Source organism: Anabrus simplex, chromosome 4 (assembly GCF_040414725.1).
Source record: "Anabrus simplex isolate iqAnaSimp1 chromosome 4, ASM4041472v1, whole genome shotgun sequence".
In the NCBI taxonomy this organism is placed as follows: Eukaryota; Metazoa; Arthropoda; class Insecta; order Orthoptera; family Tettigoniidae; genus Anabrus; species Anabrus simplex.
The window spans coordinates 283,128,089-283,149,252 of NC_090268.1; the positions used below are offsets into that span (position 1 = coordinate 283,128,089).

Sequence of the window (21,164 nt, forward strand, 5' to 3'; positions counted from 1 at the left end):
TGTAGATCTTTCAATCATTCCAGTGAAAGAATGATAAAAATATTCAGTGAAATGTATTATTTATAGTGCAAACTTCACTTAGTTGTAAAAATTAATGTACAGATTTGACAAAACTTTACAACTCAAGCAGGGACATGAACCTAGCGATACGTACATTTTGAATTAAAGCTTTGATGTGTTCATTAATGTCTCCTTAAATTCTGAAACATTTTCAGTTCGAAGCGATGTGCCAGGTCATCTACGCGTTCCTCAAAGCTACTTTAAGAAATGCACATTAAATCTTCAAATAAAAATCTAAGCATCAAGTTTTATCAATATAGACACAAAATATGTTCGTGGGAAAATATTTGGAAATTTCAAGACTGTATTCGTACACTCTTGACTTATTTCTCTTGCCATCCCATACACGCATATCACTTGCAATTACTATGATAATTATGTATTCATTTTGTGTCTGTGCTGCGATTGAATGATGAGTGGGGCATGTAATACGAAACCATAGGCTATCTAAATGAGGTACGGCGTACGTCAGCAACACGTGGACCTTGGTGTATGCATACAATATGATCATTCTGCATGCTTGTCGTATAGTTCAACATACCAAGAGCGTGGTGCTGGAAAAATATAAAATGTGTTCCATATTGGACGCTATGCATGCTACCGACTATGAACAAAAATAAGTCGAGGAATGAAATGGTCTTTAAGATTCGGCGGCTTTGCTATCTTATTGCGCATGCGCGAGATTCTTAGTGCTCTCCCCACGCTTTATTGCTGGCCTTTTCCCAATTACCTGTGGTCGCCACTTTTCTGGATTTAGTCTAGTTTCACGGCTGATTGCCTTTCCTGATGCCAATCCTCTGTGGAGGGACTTTTTCACTATTGTGTGTCTCTATGGTGTTTTGTAGTCTGATGTGCTGTATGTAAATGAAGGTGTGCATTAAGACGTACACTAATACCCATCTCCCGAGCTGGAAGAATTAACCAGACGCGGTTTGACCTACTATAGGTTTGTGTACAATTTCACAAGTTTGCATCCAAACAATCATGAATGATAATCGTTGTTATTAAATTCACAATAAATTTGATAAACGTTTACAATAATTCAAGCAGGGGCATTATTACATGGGCGCCCGCAAGGGGGGGCAATGGGGGGCACTTGCCCCCCCACTGGAATTCTAAAAATGTTGATGTTCAATTGTTTAATATCATACCAGATTATTTCATAAACTGAACTTACTGACAGTCATCTAGCATCTGTTATAACTGGAAATTTCTGTAAACAATTTAATGTTGCTGACGTTAGATTGGTTTTATATTCAAGAAAATTGTTAATGTGCTCCCCCCCCCCCTGGAAAAGATCCTGTGGGCGCCCATGGGCATTAATAATGACCTACGGATACGTACATTTTGAACTGACCCTTTGATACGAGGGGTGCCAGAAGAGAAGGGCGAACCCGCCACGAACATCTCTTTAAAATAATCATACTCCGTACTCTGAGATATGAACATGCATATTTATTTAATTACATATCATATACTATTAAGGTGTCATTAGGGTGGTAATTTTAATATCGGCGACGAGGTGAAAGATGAGGTCCACAACTTCCGTAACAGCACGGTGGCGAGCTCGTATGACATCGACTGATATGGTGATTATGTAGAAAAATAGCTAGATGTTCAAGCTGTAAACTGATGTAAACCATTGTAAAAATAAACAGGTCTATGTATATATAAAAAACAGAAGGCCTTATTTTGGAATTACCTTCGTATACAATTCATCAGAGCAAATAAAGGCACATAATGAACTGATTAACGGGAAATAACCAGGTATGCCAGGACGAGTGTCGTTTTCACTGTTACTCATAATCATACCTCTATAAATTATGTACGTAATAAATCACTAGGGTTACACTCGTATGTTCGCTTTGTTACAAGGCTGACTGCGTGATCAACGGTTAAGTTTGGAGAGGATCCAGTGGCAAGCTCGCCCTTCTCTTGCGGAGCAATGACCATTATGAATCTGTTACATGCTAGCACAGGGTCCTAACGAAGGTGATACGAACCCGCCTGCAAAAATTAAATTCGGGCCCCCTCAAATAAAATGTAAAAACCTATAAATAAAACCAAACCAAACCAAACCAAACCAAAACAAAACAAACCAAACCAAACCAAACCCCATGACGAAACAGCCCCGAAGGCCCATGGCCTACCAAGCAACCGCTGCTCAGTCCGAAGGCAAACCTATGAATAACTAACACAAATACAGTCACAGCAGGAAGAAGTAATGAAGGATATTGTCAATTTATATGAACAATTATTGTACCGGACGAGTTGGCCGTGCGGTTAGAGGCGTGCTGCTTTGAGCTTGCATCCGGGAGATGGTGGGTTCGAGGAGCCCTGGAGATTGTTTTCCGTGGATACCCATTTTCACACCAGGCAACTGCTGGGGCTGCTCCTTAATTAAGGCCACGGCCACTTCCTTCCCACTCCTAGCCCTTTCCTATCCCATGGTCACCATAAGACCTACCTGTGTCGGTACGGCGTAAAGCAAGTTGTAAAACAATTATTGTAAGATTTAAAAATATATTTAAGAGATCTTGACTGCCTGCGTGGTGTAACGGCCAAACTGCGGAACTGCCAACTATGAGGTCCCGGCTCTTTCAAAACTGAGTTTGACTCGGTGAGTGTCATTTACTGCTTCAGAAATGAGATTTGATTTGATAGATTAACTGTTGATGAGTCGAAAGGAGAACGGTATGCTAGTAACGCAGTTAACAGGGAGGTGTTCACACGCAAGGTATACCAGTTAATTTACGATGTAGTCATATTCGATTCTAAGTGTAATTCTATACATGAAATAATCCCCATAAGACTTATAATTGCATGCGAGCTTAAAGCTGATGCTGACATCCAAATGTTGTCATCAACTCATCAACAACATCACAGATAAATGAAAGTTACCTACCGGTATCTTCTTTCCCTTTACAGGACGTGTGTGCGTGGGACAATCGGTCTCTGATAAACCTTTCAAAAATAATATGAACTCACGCCCCGCATGGGTGAATGAATCATGCACTCAAATGCCATTAATTAGCAAATGCATAGATTAGTACTGTATATCGCATCACGCGCCCACGCGATTACGCGATGTGCAATAGTAATGTTTACTTGGCTCACCAAATTTATCAAGTCATAAATTAAAATCCATCAGAATTATACCTTGTTTTTATTTTTTTATAAGGAGCAGCTTTTGTCAAGCTAATGTATAGGGGATGATTTCAGCTGCCTGGAGATGCAATAAAAATATATCGACGACTGGAGGGTCCGCCCTTCTCTTCCGGAACGCCTCATATAATGATTGTTAAGTCCTAAGGCCGGAGGCTGATTAGATCCTCAAACAGCACCACCAACGGTTATGGGCTGTAGGAAGACCGCTAAAAATCTATGGCGACGCCATAATGAGGCGTAATGAGGAGCGAGGTATTTTACCATTGCTTTCCTCACTGGACCAGAAAGTGCTATCACAGCACGACTGGTCCTACAGGCAGCACCTTTAATAACATTCAGACACATTGGTCGTGCTCCAAATTTCGTAACTCAGCACTATCTATACCCCAGCAGCTTCCATAATGTCACGCCCAGAAATGAGACTGACTTCGGTGGAAACTACGTTTTACTCTGGCCTGTGCCAAACAACGGATACAAAAATACTGCGTATCAATAAATGGCAAATGTGTTAATTAATGACCATTAAAATGAGGAATGGGATTTACTGACCAGTTCATTTAACTTCTCAGAAGGTTGTAATGCCTGTGAAAAGTCAACTCACAGGTGTGCAGTGACAGGCAAGAGATGGTCAATACCTGTTTTTCAACTGTCAAAATCGAAGAAGTTGAAAATATAACCGAAAGGAAGAGACAGAGGTGAAGTCATGTACAGGCGGAGACGATACTTACAATCCACACATTCATATATTATTTCAACTAGTTGACATGTTTAGAGAACAAAAAAATAATAATTAGTTTCAATAATAGTTTTCATCTAATTATCAAGACTAATAAAATGATACCACACCAGTAAATACTGGTGAGATAAGCGATACAATGCAAGGAGGACTCTGACGTATTACTACGAATTGTATTCTATGATCTCTTGCTACTGATATATTCAGCGAGTACTGTTACCGTGTCATTTACATCCTTAAAGGACTAATGAAATCGACTGTACGTGCGTGCACATGTGATAAAAAGAAAGTAGAAAGGGAGATCTAGAAAATAAAGGTTTGTCTCAATATAACTCCATATTTTACCGTAAGAGAGGAACGTAGAGGTGATTAAATGCTATCAGGACCGAGAGAGTGGCTGCGTGGTTTGAGGTACATTGCTGTCAACTTGCATTCGGGAGATAGTGGCTTCGAACCCCACTGCCGACATCCCTGACGATGGTTTTCCGTTTCCCATTTTCACACCAGCAAATGCTGCGGCTGTACCTTAATTAAGGCCACGTTCGCTTTCTTGCCGATCCTAGCCCTTTCCTATCCCATCATCTCCGCAAGACCTGTGTCGGTGTGACGTACAGCAAATAGTACAAATGTTATTATGTACTGGTATACTAAACAGCAAAACGGATTAACTCGATACTGTAAGAAGTACTGAGATATTGGTCCTTTTGGTCGGTAACATGCATTAAGTTACAAATTAATTTAAAATGAAAGATCTAATTGAGCAATGTAAGAACACTCCTGAGATAGGACAGAAATACAACCAAATCATGGATCCAATTGTTCAAAATAACTGACATTACAATAAAAATAGACAGAAAATGTATGGGAGATGAATAATACAAAAGTTACAAGCTCTTGAGAGAGGAAGATATTTCTAGAAATAATTTAGAGAATATACACTACAGTATTATGAAAGGTATTATTATTGAATATCCAAAGCAGTTTGGAACCCTATTTTACGTAGTATACTAGGGTTGTAGTTAAAATACGTATTCACTTTTACAATGAAAATGATTTCATGTATTTAATCGATGGAAAATGAAGTGGATGAAGTTAATAAAATATTTGTAACAGCACGACTTCTTAAACAAATGATACAGGGGTTTTGATAATGCAATGTTGCAATAATTCAAATGAGAGTTCAAGTCATGCCTTCTTCTTTCAAATGCAGCCCATTCAAATAGTTTTTTTTTCTATTGGCTTTACGTCGCACCGACACAGATATGTCTTATGGCGACGATGGGACAGGAAAGGGTTAGGAGTGGGAAGGAAGCGGCCGTGGCCTTAATTAAGGTACAGAAATACAACAAAATCATGGATCCAATTGTTCAAAATAACTGCCTGGTGTGAAAATGGGAAACCATGGAAAACCATCTTCAGGGCGGTCGACAGTGGGGTTCGAACCTACTATCTCCCGAATACTGGATACTTAAGCGACTGCAGCTATCGAGCTCGGTCATTCAAACGTAGGTGGTCCACTGTTTGTGGGGATCCTCAAATACACACGTAGCCATCAGGGCGATTGATTCTGAATCGATGAAAATAATAACTAAATTTGCCATTACCAGTCAAAAATTGAGTAATTTCAAGGTAATAAAGGAGTTAAATATTTCTATGTTCAAGTAATGATCTTCAGACCGAATATGAATTCGTAAAATTCCTGGTAAAACAGATGAGAGCTTTGTTACACGTTCTTTACATCTTGAATCACATATACTGTGAAGTAGTTAACGTACATCGGGCTTGCCCTTTTTTCACTACATCACCAATAAAATATGTATGATTTGTGGTAAATAAATAAATAATAATAATAATATGTTAACATCTTTTTTCAGTTTATTCTTAATAATCTATGTAAGTTTCATTTTAGCGGCAGAGATGTTCCAAGTTACCTGCTCAGCCTCCTGATAGCCAAGTTGCACAGGATAGTAGCCTCCTCGGAAAGGGTTATGACATGAGGTCTGATCCGAACCCAGATCCACGAGTCGGTCTCCAGTGCGCTCGAACTCCTCAGCCAACTTCTCCCACAGGGCAACCGCGTTACCACTGTAACCGATACTGACGGCCTGTGGAAAAGAAAGAGAACATTTTCATCATACCCTACAAGTCAAACTATTGCTCATTTGCTCTTCCTCGCTGTTGAAGAACAAAAACACTGGGCGTACTTAGGCACGGTGAAAGATACGTAGTTATTCAAGTTCGGAAGACCTCAGTCTCCTCCTGAATCGGAGCGTCCTTTTGAAAGGACACCGGATTTAACGATCGAATATTTGTTGTCCGACTCCTTGGTTGAATGGTCAACGTCGAGGCCTTCAGTTCAGAAGGCCTCGGGTTCGATTCCCGGCCAGGTCGGAGATTTTAATCACGTCTTGATTAATTCTTCTGGCTCGGCGACTGGGTGTTTGTGTTTGTCCCAACACTCCCTTCTCCATATTAAGACAACACACCACACTGTCAACCACCACAGAAACATCCCTCCGCATAGGGTTGGCTTCAGGAAAGGCATCCGCCCGTAAAACAGGGCCAAATCCCCGTGCCCGACACAGTTCACACCTGCGACCCTACAGGTGTGGGAAAAGCTGTAGAAGAAAAAGCGACTGTGCTTACACAAGTTGTTTTAGTTAGCGATAAAAAAAAGAGGATAGCAAGCACTGGGTAGATTCGAATCGCTGCGGTTGATAGCTTATCGCCTGTACCAAATACGCTACTAGATCCCAATGTCGGAACAGGTCCCACAACCTCCAGTTACTGATGAGGTTTTTTTATCAAAGGGTTTATCGGGAAGATAACTACCTTTACCTTGTAGTAGAAGCAACTTCTTGTGCTGCTTTTCTCTTTTATGCGTAATACGCCGATCTAGAAATCTGATCTCAGTGATGTCGTCAAGCCAAATACTACAATACTCTCGTTTCATGACCAGTACTGCACAGGTTTACTCTGACTGGTGGGTCTCTAATGTGGCAGATTCTTGAATTTTAGCTAGCTCCCACATTTTGAACAGTTGAGTGTGCACAGTTTAGGTAAATAATATTTCCGGCGATATTTGGAAATTTATGAAAAATCTCCGTTATTATTCCTGCACGGTTGTCACACTCGGCTTTTAAATCCTGGTTACATTTTTATTCCCCGTGAAGAAATTTACGGAGCTCAAAACTCATAATTTTAAAGTATTCCTCCAGCCAGTCAATGGTTGTGGCAAACACGGTTGGATCCCACACCTGTTCCAACTAGATTCATCTTATAACAAGATTGAAGCAATGAACATTTCTAAACATGGATTTTTTATTACAGTTGCTGATTGTATATTATCTCATTTCAGTTTTTATGTATCACTTTTTATACATGTTTTTCATCCTTGTATATTTTAAACTGAAGATGATCTCTAGGCAAGGTCGAAACATGCTCTACATTCTTTTTTCTTTTCTTAATCTGTTTATCCTCCAGGGTTGGCTTTTCACTCGGACTCGGCGAGGGATCCTACCTCTACCGCCTAAAGGGCAGTGTCCTGGAGCGTGAGACATTGGGTCGTGGGATACAACTAGGAAAGAGGACCAATACCTCGTCCAGGCGGCCTCACCTGCTTATGCTGAATAGGAGCCTTGTGGGGGGAATGATAAGATCAGAAGGGATAGACAAGGAGGAGGGAAGTAATCAAGTTGCTTAACGTCGCACCGACACAGATAGGTCTTATGGCGACGATGGGATAGGAAGGGGCTAGGAGTGGGAAGGAAGCGGCCGTGGCCTTAATTAAGGTACAGCCCCAGCATTTGCCTGGTGTGAAAATGGGAAACCACGGAAAACCATCTTCAGGGCTGCCGACAGTGGGGTTCGAACCTACTATCTCCCGAATACTGGATACTGACCGCACTTAAGCGACTGCAGCTATCGAGCTCGGTAGGGAAGTAAGCGGCCGTGGCCTTAAGTTAGGTAATATCCCGGCATTTACCTGGAGGAGAAGTGGGAAACCACAGAAAACCACTTCGAAGATGGCTGAGGAGGGAATCGGACCCCCCTCCTCCTCTACTCACTTGACCTCCTGAGGCTGAGTGGACCCCGTTCCAGCCCTCGTACCACTTTTCAAATTTCGTGGCAGAGTCGGGAATCGAACACGGGCCTCCAGGGGTGGCAGTTAAATACACTAACCACTACATGTCCTACTATGTAGAATTTTAGATAGACCATGTAATAAGTGGTAATAATTTGTATTGAATAGGTGGGCTTAATACATGTAAATTATTTTTAAGAATTTTATTCTAGACATTTAAAGTCAATACGGAACCGAAATGAAGTTCATTACTTGTAACAATTGTATCATGTCAGCATCAGCCTTGAATGTGAAGAGCCAAGTCTTGCGCAAATTTTATTTTGCACAACTTTCACTATAAACAATATTTTCTCGAGGGAGCTGGCCATGCGATTCGAGTCAGTAGCCATGAGTTTGCATTTGAAAGTGGTGGGTTCGAATCCCATCGTCGGAAGCCCTGACGATGCGATTCCGTGGTTTCCTGTTTTCACACCAGGCAAATTCTGGGGCTGTACCTTAAGGCCACGGCCGCTACATTTCCAATCCTAGCCCTTTCCCGTCCTTGCGTCGCCGAAAGTCTTTGATGGTTAGTGAGACGTTAAACCAAAAAAAAAATTAAGGCACTATATTTTGATACCCTTTTCTGTATTTATCATATTAATATTGCTACGCCACTGCATACTTCTTGTATGATATTTAGCCTAGTGCTGAACTCAGCTATCCCTCAGCCGAGCTAGAAGGATCTTTTGCTCCTACTTGCACCATATATGAGCAACCTGCGTGTATTTGTAAATGGCGAAAGTGTAAAGTGTTGAATGTGAGGAAAGGAACGTTAAGGACGACACAAACACCCAGTCCCCAGACCAGGAATATTAATAATTTACAATTAAAAATCCCTGACCCGGCCGGGAATTGAACCCGGGGCCGCCGGGTGACAGGCGAACGCGTTGCCCCCCTACATCGCGGAGTCGGACATCCCTCAACTTAAATACAGATTTTCAGAAAATATAATACACCATTTTTCGTGATGTGGCAAACTAACAGACAAACAAAAACGAGAAAAAGGAATAAGTATGAGGGGAAAATTTGAAGTGTACAAACAAAATTATAATTTTACGACAATAGCCTACCTCTTTGTTTTGTCGAGCTCGCTTGATCCGGGCCACCAACTTGTCGAGGTCCTTCTCCACCTCCATGAGCCAACCCTGTTCATGACGCTTCTTTAACGCCGCCTCACTCACCTAGAACCATACAACAACACTCAAGCTAAATTAATCATTTCAACGAGACCTTTATACAAAAGAGAATATCGAACAATACTTGCCTCTGCATTATAATAAATACATATGTCACCGGATAATACAACACTATGAATCGAAGTCACACCTTTACATAAAGCATTTTGAACGAAAGTTAATGGAGATCGATGGACACTTTCTCGTCAGAATTGCCGATGTTAGGTATCAGCCTGACAGTCTACTGAATTGCGTCGCCCTGTTCCACTCCCACAAACTTGTATTACATTTCTGGATAAGCCTGGGATCGAAAACTGGTCAACTGGGTGAGAAGCTACCATGCTAACCCCTTAATGTAAATAAGGTGGCACCGGGCGAGTTGGCTGTGCGGTTAGGAGCGTGCAGCTGTGAGCTTGCATTCGGGAGATAGTGGGTTCGAACCTCAATGTCGGCAGTCCTGAAGGTAGCTTTCCGTGGTTTTTCATTTTCACACCAGGCAAATGCTGGGGCTGTACCTTAATTAAGGCCACGGCCGCTTCCTTCCCATTCCTAGGCCTTCCCTATCCCATCGTCGCCATATGACCTATCTGTGCCAGTGTGACGTAAAACAAATAGCAAATATGGTGGAGAACAGTTACGGCCCCTCGTAGAAAGAGTATCGTGTAAAGAAAGTGAAAGGTAAAAAGAATGCAGGCGGAAACAAGTGAAGACTGACTCCCTGGATTTCGTTTATCACAATGGGACTGGTACGCCCTGTATAAAGATAATCAATTCAATGATGTACTCACAATTGGTCAGACATTGATATGAAGCAAATTAGGAAATTGTAACGGTTTCGACCTGCGCATAACTTTCTCCGTAAGAACCATACGGCAAGAGTTGTGGTACCAACATATGGAGGTCGGAGATATTTCTAACGAGAACGCACTGATGGTCAAATTACCGATTTTAGAAAATCACCTTCCAATTATGTGTCCCTCCATCGCTGCGTTTTTCTTTTCGCCTTAGAACTATTTTTTACGTGAATGCAGGATGTCAAATGTTCTATCTTTAGACATTTTAAACACCTCTGTATATCTTTCAGTATCATGTACATCAAAATCGTCGCTCTTTAACACCCCTCCCAAATTATTTTAGTGGGGTCCGCAGAGTAGACCCTATCACATTCTACCTCATGTCCCACATCTCTAATCAAACGATACTTGAAGCATTCCGATCGGATCTCTAGTTCTGGAGCTAAAAGCATGAAAAGATTAACTAAGTGCATTACAGCTGATAGCTCTGTACACAGGAGACATGTGGGTTCAAATCCCCCGTCGGCCATGCTCGAAATGGTTGTTACGCCAGTACTGCTACGATGAGCAAAGACAACAGAACAGTTCATCAAGCTAGCCGTTGCAGCCCAAGCATTTGTTTCGTGTGAAAATAGGAAACCACGGAGAATCATCTTCAGGGATGCTGACAGTAGAGTTCCAATCCTTCATCCCCGGATGCAAACTTACAGCTACGTCACCCGAATCGCGCAGCCAACTTCCTCGCTTCTTGTGCTAGAACCCTAGCTACACCCCGCGCGTATATCATAATACAATTATCTATACTGCGTAACAGAAGCAACCCCTGCAGTGCAGTGTCTCCTACCTGGAAGTCCTAGGTTCTATTCTTGACCTTCCCAGGGGCTGGGACGGTGTCACACAACCTCGTTAGACCAACTGAAGAGCTGTCTGATACAAGAGGCAGCGGATTCTGTCACATAAGCCAAGCAATAGGCTGAGGCTATCGTCAATCTGACCACGTGACACTCCAGTATCAGCAGGCCATATAGTCGAGTCGTTTTCACAGGCCAAGGGCCTTAATGGCCTGCATACACCACAGATCTGTTTTGTATAATAGAATGTAAAACTACAATCTTGTTTGCTTGAAAATCCCAGAGCAGTTTTACATTCGACAGCTTCATTTGTTGAACTGGCTCTAATTATTATGAGTCGTACTTCCTGGTCTTTTTCCCAATTGTTCAGGATCGGCACTTCATATAGATTTAGCCCATTTTTATGGCCGGATGCAATTCCTGACGCCAACTCTATGTGGAGGGATGTTTCTGTGGTGGTTAGTCATGTAGTATGTTGTGTATGTGTAAATGAAGAAAGTGTACTATGAAGAGCACCAATGCCAAGTCCCCGAGCCAGATGAATGAACCATATGCAGTTAAAAATCTTCAACCCGGCCGGGAATCGGACTCTGGTTCTTATGAACTGAGGTCCAGTACGCTGAATATGCTACCAAGGAGCAGGAAGGCTACAATTGTGTTATTCTATCTTATTTTCTGTTGTCTGTCTGGTAAGTCTGAACGCTGATTGGATTCTCAAATAGCACAGCCGAAGTTTATGGTGTTACAGGGAAACCGCAAATACCTACAGTATGGCAGTGCCAACACAAGGTGTAATTAGGAGTAAGGCAATTTGCTATTGCTTTGCTCACTGGGCCAGAAGTGCTATTGCAGCACAATCTTATGAGTATTACCTATGATACCATCCACGCGCGTTAGTCGTGCTGCGAACTCCATTACTCAGTACCACCCATAGTCTACCTTAGCAGTTTCCGTACTATCACGGCCATAAATTAGACAGACTCCGGTGGAATCTGTGCCAAAAGACAGATTTAGAAGTATTAAAAATAGGTACAGGCGGTTTTTCAGTCAATCCTTTCAGAGCCTAATTTAAGATATTTTTATCTTTTAACTGTACTCCACTTATGAATTTATTAAATAGGGAACTTAAACTTAATTAATGAATGAATGAATAAATAAATGAATTAATGAATTAATTAATTAATGGCAGAGCGAGTTGGCGGTGCAGTTAGGGGCGCTCAGCTGTGAGCTTGCATTCAGGAGATAGTGGGTTCGAACCCCATTGCCGGCAACCCTGAAGATGGTTTTCCGTGGTTTCCCATTTTCACACCAGACAAACGCTTGGACTGTACCTTAATTAATGCCACGGCCGCTTCCTTACCGTTCCTAGCCCATTCCTGTCCCATCGTCGCCATAAGACCTATTTGTGTCGGTGCGATTAAAGCCAATTGTAAAAGTAAAATTTAAAAGTAATGAATGAATGAATGAATGAATGAATGAATGAATGAATGAATGAATGAATGAATGAATGAATGCTCCTCTCTCACAATCACGAATGACCAGCAACCGGGAAGAGGGTATTCATTTATTTTAATCATTACGAATACATGCAGTTAGTTGGTTATAATGAAAAATATCAAAGATATTCCAACTTACAGAATGTTACGGTAATAGTTAAGAAATAATTAATATATAACCCAAAATCACCCTATGGTAGAGAAGCTCTACGAAATAACAGAAACCATAAAATACGATCTGTCATTGCTCAAGCGTTAAGGGACTCGGGCTTTATAGTCTTCGAGGAGGTTCACGGCCTCTATTACAGGCAGCATCCGTCGAATTGACATGATAGCCTTGAAGCGCCTTATAATAGATCCGACGATCAGATTCGGTACATCCGAAAGACAACCCAATGAGGTACATGAGGAAAATAAAACAATATATGAACCAACCATCCCATTCTACTAATAAGAATAACTTACCGGCTGGATGATATCGAAGTCATAGGATTAATGGATGGCTCTAGAGGAATCACCCCTCCCTTTTTCGTCCAGTTCTGAAAATCATTTAACCTCAATCAGGCACTAATTAAAGAAACTGCAGTGACTGCCTTGAAAGAACGCGATTTTGAACAACCGTATCTCCCAAACGTTTCAATGCAACAACATACAGCGTGTTAAATGTACTAACCAACTCACAATTACATTTAATATTAATTTTGTATTTTCTGTATACTTTGTCCTCAGGTGCAATCTCCAATTGGGGAAAGTCGAAATATACACTATGTGCATAAAAGAGACGGGTAATATTGAGAATTAACTTGAATTCCCAAGTCCTCGCTTAACTGCGGCCAGTATCCAGTATTCGGGAGATAGTAGGCTAGGTTCGAACCCCACTGTCGGCAGCCCTGAAAATGGTTTTCCGTGGTTTCCCATTTTCACACCAGGCAAATGCTGGGGCTGTACCTTAATTAAGGCCACGGCCGCTTCCTTCCCACTCCTAGCCCTTTCTTGTCCCATCGTCGCCGTAAGACCTATCTGTGTCAGTGCGACGTAAAACAACTAGCAAAAAAGAAAAAAAGAATTTTCAAGTCCTGTTATTGAACAGAGACTGGAAGAAACCAGGGAGAACAGAATTCTTCTAATGTTGCTTCCTGTTACGTTGTAGGCGCTTATAAAATGTACTTCGCTACATAAATTAAACAGGATTTATTTCGCCAAGATATTGTACGTTCATCAGCGGTGCTAAAAGCCGGGCCACCCTGGGGATCTTTTAATCAGGCCTCCATTGTCCTCCCTGGCCTGTTGTCTGAAGTAAATTAACCGCTGCGTTTTCCATCAAAACTAATAGAAAATTCTCTTGCTCTTTGAGAGAAACCATCTCCTTCGCGGGAATTAATTAAATGAAGCGCGTCGCTTTTATGTATCATTTTATACCAAAATAAAAAAAAGTCCCTTTGAGTGCTTCTTTCTCTGGGCCTCAGTAGGTCGCTTAGCCCGGACGATAAATTAAATCAAGCCTGAGTCTCCATCGGATTTTATTTTCCGATACGGGACGACGTTAAGCGTCAGTCCCAGCTACAGTGATTGTTTACATTGTTGCTTTCACGACCAAGTATACTTGGAGTGATTCTCTTTTGGATTTATGTCGTATGAAAGAGACAAACAACAAGGGAACTGTACGTTTTGCAAAGACTCTTCTCCGCTTCCTAGGACCACGTTCAGAATGAAGCACCATGCCTTGCAACGCTCTTGGCTCAGCCCCCTAGTCTCGCACTGAACTGCAAAATGAGACTTATCAAATGGTGGTGGTCATAATACAACACCGCACTTCATACAACTATTGCTGCGACTGGCCAATAATAATAATAATAATAATAATAATAATAATAATAATAATAATAATAATAATAATAATAATAATAATAATAATAATAACAATAATAATAATAATAATAATAATAATAATAATAATAATAATAATTACGTCTCTGGATTGTTCACAACACGTTATTATTATTATTATTATTATTATTATTATTATTATTATTATTATTATTATTATACATCCCACTAACCCCTTTTGACGCTTGTCGGAGACGCCGAGGTACCAGAATATTGTCCCGAAGGAGTTCTTTAAGGTATCAGTAATTCTACACGAGGTTGGCGTATTTGAGCACCTTCAAATACAACCCGACTGAGCCAGGATCGAACCTGTGAAGTTGGGGTCGAAAGGTCAGCGCCTGAAAGTCTTCTCAGAATTTTTCTTGTTCCACTAGGCACAGACACGAAATAAGCTACCACCATATCTAAGATTTTTAATACGAGGTGTATGGCTTAAGTCATGGTAACTTCCTTTTGCACCAGTGCGGGATCTGTATTATGTATGTTCAGTCTTCAGCCCTAAGGCTGGTTGGATCCTCAAGAGCTCCGCCATCAGGTGTCACGGATGGCCTAGGCATCACTGAAGAGGCGTACTAGGGAAATGAGGAGTGAGGTAGTTTCCCGTTGCTTTCCTCACCAAGCCAGAAGTTGCTATTACATATTAGTCTGCCAAGCCGACTGAAATGCATACACCAACCGACCATATGAGCAACATTTTCACACCATTCATAGCAGGGACTGAACCAAACAAAAATGGAAATATCAAGATTAGTGTGGGGTGCGGTGAAAATACTAGTAATGCCGAGTAGGTGTAGGATATACAGCCAGGTAACTGTCAGCGATGACAAACTTGTGCTACACAATGTTTATTCTCAGAGAGTACAGTGACCTTTACGGTAAACCCTCGAAGTAGTCCTCTAGATTGTCAACTATGCGGGAGACGTCGGATGCTAGTCGCTTCCCATGTGTGAATTTTGCAATCTCATGGTCTTTTTTTTTTTTGCTAGTTGCTTTACGTCGCACCGACACAGATAGTTCTTATGGCGACGATGGGACAGGAAAGGCTAGGAGTGAGAAGGAAGCGGCCGTGGCCTTAATTAAGGTACAGCTCCAGCATTTGCCTGGTGTGAAAATGGGAAACCACGGAAAACCATTTTCAGGGCTGCCGTCTCGTCTTGTACGCAATGGTTCTTTCAATTTGGGGATGAAGTGAATCTCGCACGGAGAGATATCCGGTGAGTATGGTGGGTGTTCCACTATTTTCCACGCTGTTCTTGACTCGTCACATCCATTCTGCACGGAGCCTGACTCACTATTGCACTCCCATCGGTCTGTGCATGGTTCTTGTCAATAACTGCCATCTCGTGCTATGTCTTGCTTTTCAGGACATACGACCATTGTATGGTAAGGTGAGGGTGTATTCTGCCCGAAGGCAGGTTCGAACCTCCACAGAGGTGTGCCTGTGCCGGAGTATACGTACGGTAGATTGGCCAGTTCCTTTCTGCTCCTCCATTCCCTTACCCCCACCCCCACAAACAGCACGTGGCAACCCATCCAAATCTTGACCACGCCCAATGTTGCTTAACTTCGAAGATCTCACGGGATCTGATGTTTCAACACGGCTACGGCCGTTGGCATTGCATGATAGAACAGTGTAAATGTGACGAAACAGTAGTTTCCATGACTTATGTCGCAGCCCTCGTATATTACGATGTTTCCTGGTTTAATTTTACCGAGCAAGTTGGCTACACTGTTTAGGCACGTAGCTGCTAGCCTGCATTCGGGAGATAGTGGGATCGAACCCCACCGTCGGCAACCCTGAAAAGGGTTTGCCATGGTTTCCCACTTTCACGCCAGACAAAATATGTTGGGGCTGTGCCTTAATTAAGGCCACGATCGCTTCCTCTCAGTCCTAGCCCTTTCCTACTCCAAAGTCATCAGAAGATCTTTCTCTGTCGGTTGCGACGTAAAAGATCGTAAACCGAGCTCGATAGCTGCAGTCGCTTAAGTGCGGCCAGTATCCAGTATTCGGGAGATAGTAGGTTCGAACCCCACTGTCGGCAGCCCTGAAAATGGTTTTCCGTGGTTTCCCATTTTCACACCAGGCAAATGCTGGGGCTGTAGCTTAATTAAGGCCACGGCCGCTTCCTTCCCATTCCTAGATCTTTCCTGTCCAATCGTCGCCATAAGACCTATCTGTGTCGCTGTGACGTAAAGCAAAATAGCAACAACAACAAAATAGAGTCTTTTCATAACAGTTTTAACAAGATATTTTACTCTGTCCATCATGATATTTATACAAAACAGAATTTATTTTATCATTTCTGTATAATCTACATAAATGATCGGGATGTAACTGACTGATACAGTGTATTTAATCCTGACGATTGTATTCTCCGTTTAAAGACGATAAAATTGCATATTCTACAAAGGTCACCGATAGTAAAGTCCACATAAGGCTGCTATAAGTGTTTCGACTATTTGCGACCTAATTTCACGACAATGGTTGTTGGCATTGAATAAAGAATGGGAAACAGGACAAAATAAATAATTTTTTTCAAATTAGATGCATGTTTAGATAGGAATTGAGCTGAGGTAACGTTTAAACGTAAATTCTGTCATATTTTATCAAAGACACTTTCAGGTTGCCTAACTACAGGCAACAACTACTCCTTTCATTAATACGAAACAGAAAGAACACCGAAATAAACTAGGGGAGACTGGGGACAGATGATACACGTTTTCTTCAATTACACATTAAAAATATAGTATTTGTGTGAAAACAGCCATTTTTATTCTACTGCCTTTGTATGGTTATCTTTTACCACTGTGCCTAGTTATACAATGGAATTACTGTCTAAATGTTAGTAATATTACATTTTTAACTACAATGAAAAATGTATCAGTGCTCCCCCTGCAAGGGAGGTTTGATACACATAATGGGGAGATGTGATACAGTCATATATAGGAGAGAAAGGTAAGGTAAGGGTGTATTCTGCCCGAAGGCAGGTCCGAACCTCCGCGAAGGTATACCTGAGCCGGAAATTACGTACGGTAGGGTGGCCAGTTCCTTTCCGCTCCTCCATTCCCTTACCCCCACCAACAGCGCGTGGCAACCCATCCACTTCTCGACCACGCCCAATGTTGCTTAACTTCGGAGATCTCATGGGATCCGGTGTTTCAACACGGCTACAAGCATGAATAAAATAATCTATAAAGATAAAAAAATACTGGTGAAACCATCATGAAGAAATATTTAAGCCTGAGAAAGAAACAAAAGTGCAGAATTAAGCCTGTGATATAATTAAATAACAATAAAACGTTACCACATAAACAAAATTTGCATTAAATGATTAAAAAGTCCTGTATTACAAATTATTATTGATTTTCTCATTCAACAGCTAGCCCCTGATGGCTCTAATTAAAATAAAACATAGGATCCTTTCATTTCTCTCAACAAAGGTTGGCTGTGATAACATCGTGTCTACCTGATCATGATCAATTTCAGTTATATCATATTTTTCAGGCCATTTGAATTTCCTCTCAAGAATATGCCTAGCAAATTTCACGGTCCATGAAGACAAAGCACATACCTTACATTCACATGATGAAAAAAGATGTGACAAAAAAACAATTTCTTCTTTTATTACAGAATCACAACTAACAGGAAATAAGTAGTAGGGGGAGGAAGTTATTAAATCCTACCAATAGTATAAACAAAAAATTACCCAACTCTATCATACCTCCCTATGTATCAGACCTCCCCAGTCTCCCCTACTTCACGGATGTTACTTTTACCTCTGTGCACGCATTGTTACCCATTTTCATAACAATCAGAAGCGGGAAAAGTCATAGAGTTCTCTTGTGAGTGGCACTGAAGCTTAAGAAAGGTTGAGAACATTTGCGTTAATGTATGCTCGTGGTTTACAGAGTGCTCGTAATCCTCGAACTTCTAGATACTACTTCGTTTGTTAGTGAGAGGATACACTGGACTTCGATACAAAAACCTATGCTATTTTACATTAGATATCCGTAAATTAATTCTCATACTTTAGTTCTATTTTATACCAGTGACAACTCAATCAACATAATAGTGGGGTTGCTTTAGAAAGTTTGTAGTGTTGTGGAGAGTTACAGTAGTTTCTCTTTGTGTACAACTTCCCTGTTTACATCAGATGTGCTTCCCGATGAATGCATATTTCATCATATGCAAAATTAGACTCAGTTTGTAGAAACAGTGGAATAAATTTTAGTTGAACACACAACAGAACTTCTAGGTCAAAGTTGTTAGAATCTACATTAATGTAAATGAAGTTTTCATTCATATATCTGCTACAGGAAATACAAGAGTTGCTGATTGTTCATGTGATGTGGATTTATTTTCGTGAATTATTATAACAGCCGCAATGAAAAAACTATGATTGAGGGGTGTTGGCTCTAACAAGACATCTGTTTGGCTTGTACCAGAAGATTTTAATGAAACTTTGGTGAATGATAAACTAACATATTAAACTAAATTGTCCGGCTCCATGGCTAAATGTTTGGCGTGCTGCTCTTTGATTCAAAGAGTTCCGGGCTCGATTTCCGGTGGGGTCGGGGATTTTAAACTTAATTGGAGTGTGTGCGCCGTCTTCAGCTATAGGGTAATTCATAACAGATAGGGCCCCGTCCTCAAAGGCGCACAGGTCGCCTACAAGGCGTCAACTTGAAAAATCTGCACCAGGCCTCTCCGGAGTCAACACGCCATTATTATTATTATTATTATTATTATTATTATTATTATTATTATTATTATTATTATTATTATTATTATTATTATTATTATTATTACATCCGAAATTTCATTTTGCGGTAGAATCAATGGTAGTGTTATAATTCTTTGGTGAGATATAACTGCGTGGCTCGGAGCATTTATCTGATTCTGACGTTGAATGACCTTGCTGTGCAGTGTAGAAGTATAGGCCTATTGACAGTTCTAAAGTTGCATATAAGGGTGTATATCGAAAATAAGATTTTCAATCTCTACAATACAAACATGTTTTACTGTATAACAAAAAATCGACGCACCAGGAAGGAATTGTCCGATGGCGATAAAAATCGGTGGATGTGAGGAACAGACATAGAAAAACAAACGATCAGAAGTGCAGAACAATCGAATGACTTATTGCAGAGTTGGAGCGTTACAAATTGAGGACGTCAATAAGGTGTTGGTCCACCCCTGGCCTGGATGAAAGCTGTCACTCGATGTGACATAGACTGATAAAGTTCCCGGATGGTGTCCTGCGAAATTTTGTGCCAAATGGTCTCCAACTCTTGGGCTTATCGCCGACATTCCGGGATATTCGCAGTCCCCTTCCCGTGATGTCCCAAATGTGCTCTGTGGGAGAGAGATCCGGCGACCGAGCTGGCCAACGAAGGATAGGGCAAGCTTGAAGACAGTTCATAGCAACGCGTGCCGTGTGTGGCCGGGCATTATCCTATTGGAAAGTAAGGCCTGGATGTCGCTGAAAGAACGGTAACATAACCGGCCGTAGAATGCCATCAACATACCCGCTGTGCTGTTAACGTGCCAGGTATGACTACCAGAGGGGTTCGGCTATCAAAGGAGATGGCACCCCAGACCATCACCCCCTGTTGTGGGGCTGCGTGGCGTGCGATAGTCAAAGCAAGATCCCCACGCTGGCCTGGACGTCTCCAAACACGTCTGTGGTTGTCGTCGGGGCACCGTTGGAAACGGGACTCGTCATTAAAGACTATACCTCCCCAGTCAGCGCAGTTCCACGCTGCTCGAGCGCGGCACCACTGTAATGTGGCTTGACGGTGAACAGGCGTGAGTGGTAAGCGGCGTAACGGGCGGCGCGAGCGCAAATTCCTGTCGCTGAGGCGTCTGTTGATGGTCATGGTGGACACATGTGTGCGGGTCACACGAACGACGAGTCCGGTGCTGTGACAACTGTTCTGACAATCGCTCTGTCTGTCCGTGCTGTTGTGGCCCCCGGTGGACCACTGCCGTCCTGACGCTGATGCCTGCCGTTGCTGACCCACGTTTGCCAGCATCGTCTGATCGCCGCATCGCTTCGACCCAAATGTCCAGCGACAGCTCGATTCGACCAACCAGCTTCTATCAATACGATCGCACGACCTCTTTCAAACTCTGACAAATGCTCGTAATGGCATTCTTATAGCCGACGATAAGATAGCGCAGTCGAATGCAACAGCTACTTTGAAGATACGCTTCAGAATCGCGCCTTATATACACCTGATGCATGCGTAGTTCGGATGTGCGGGATCTCCCGCTATTCATTCATTAGACACGAAACTTTAATCATTTGCATGTTCGGTCCGAATGTCTTTGCATAAGTAATTTCCTTACAATCGGACAACACCTTCCTGGTGCGTCAATTTTTCTTATAGAATCACTCATTTTACCATGCTGTGGACAGCCAATGTTACGATGGTAGGCGTGCAGCGATATTCTGATGTCATAATTGATCCTCCTACCACTATTCATTGCAATCGCTCCGACCTAAATTCGCTCGTAAGTCAATTCTACATGAGGGATGATCTTCACTCCTCCTACTCCTTGGACGAATTGTCTGCGTATTAGCTTTCGATTCAGATAGGACCGGGTTCGATTCTTAGATGAACCTGTTAAATTATAAGGTTAATTTGAGTATGAAGGACCGTCTGAGCAGGATATTAAATCTGCCTTCATACTACGCCTCATACACGTATTGACTGCGCGGTAGCTGTAAACCTGCATTCGGGAGATGGTGGATTCGAACATGACTGTCAGCAGCCTTGAAGGCGATCTTCAGTGCCACTGTAACCACTGTCACCTATGCTGTACTTTTTAATTTGTATATTTGCGAAGACACAAGAAAATGGCTGGATG

General features: G+C 41.9%; 1 protein-coding gene across 1 annotated transcript in view; it reads right to left on the reverse strand.

Moving 5' to 3' along the window:
* LOC136871883 (urocanate hydratase) overlaps window positions 1-21,164 on the reverse strand; it is a 252,569-nt gene that overhangs the window by 121,845 nt on the left and 109,560 nt on the right. The window contains exons 7-8 of the mRNA XM_067145541.2: window positions 9,158-9,268; window positions 5,896-6,069 (exon numbers count right to left, since the gene is read on the reverse strand). Of these exons, the coding sequence (XP_067001642.2) occupies window positions 5,896-6,069; window positions 9,158-9,268 (285 nt within the window). The remainder of the gene's footprint in view (window positions 1-5,895; window positions 6,070-9,157; window positions 9,269-21,164) is intronic.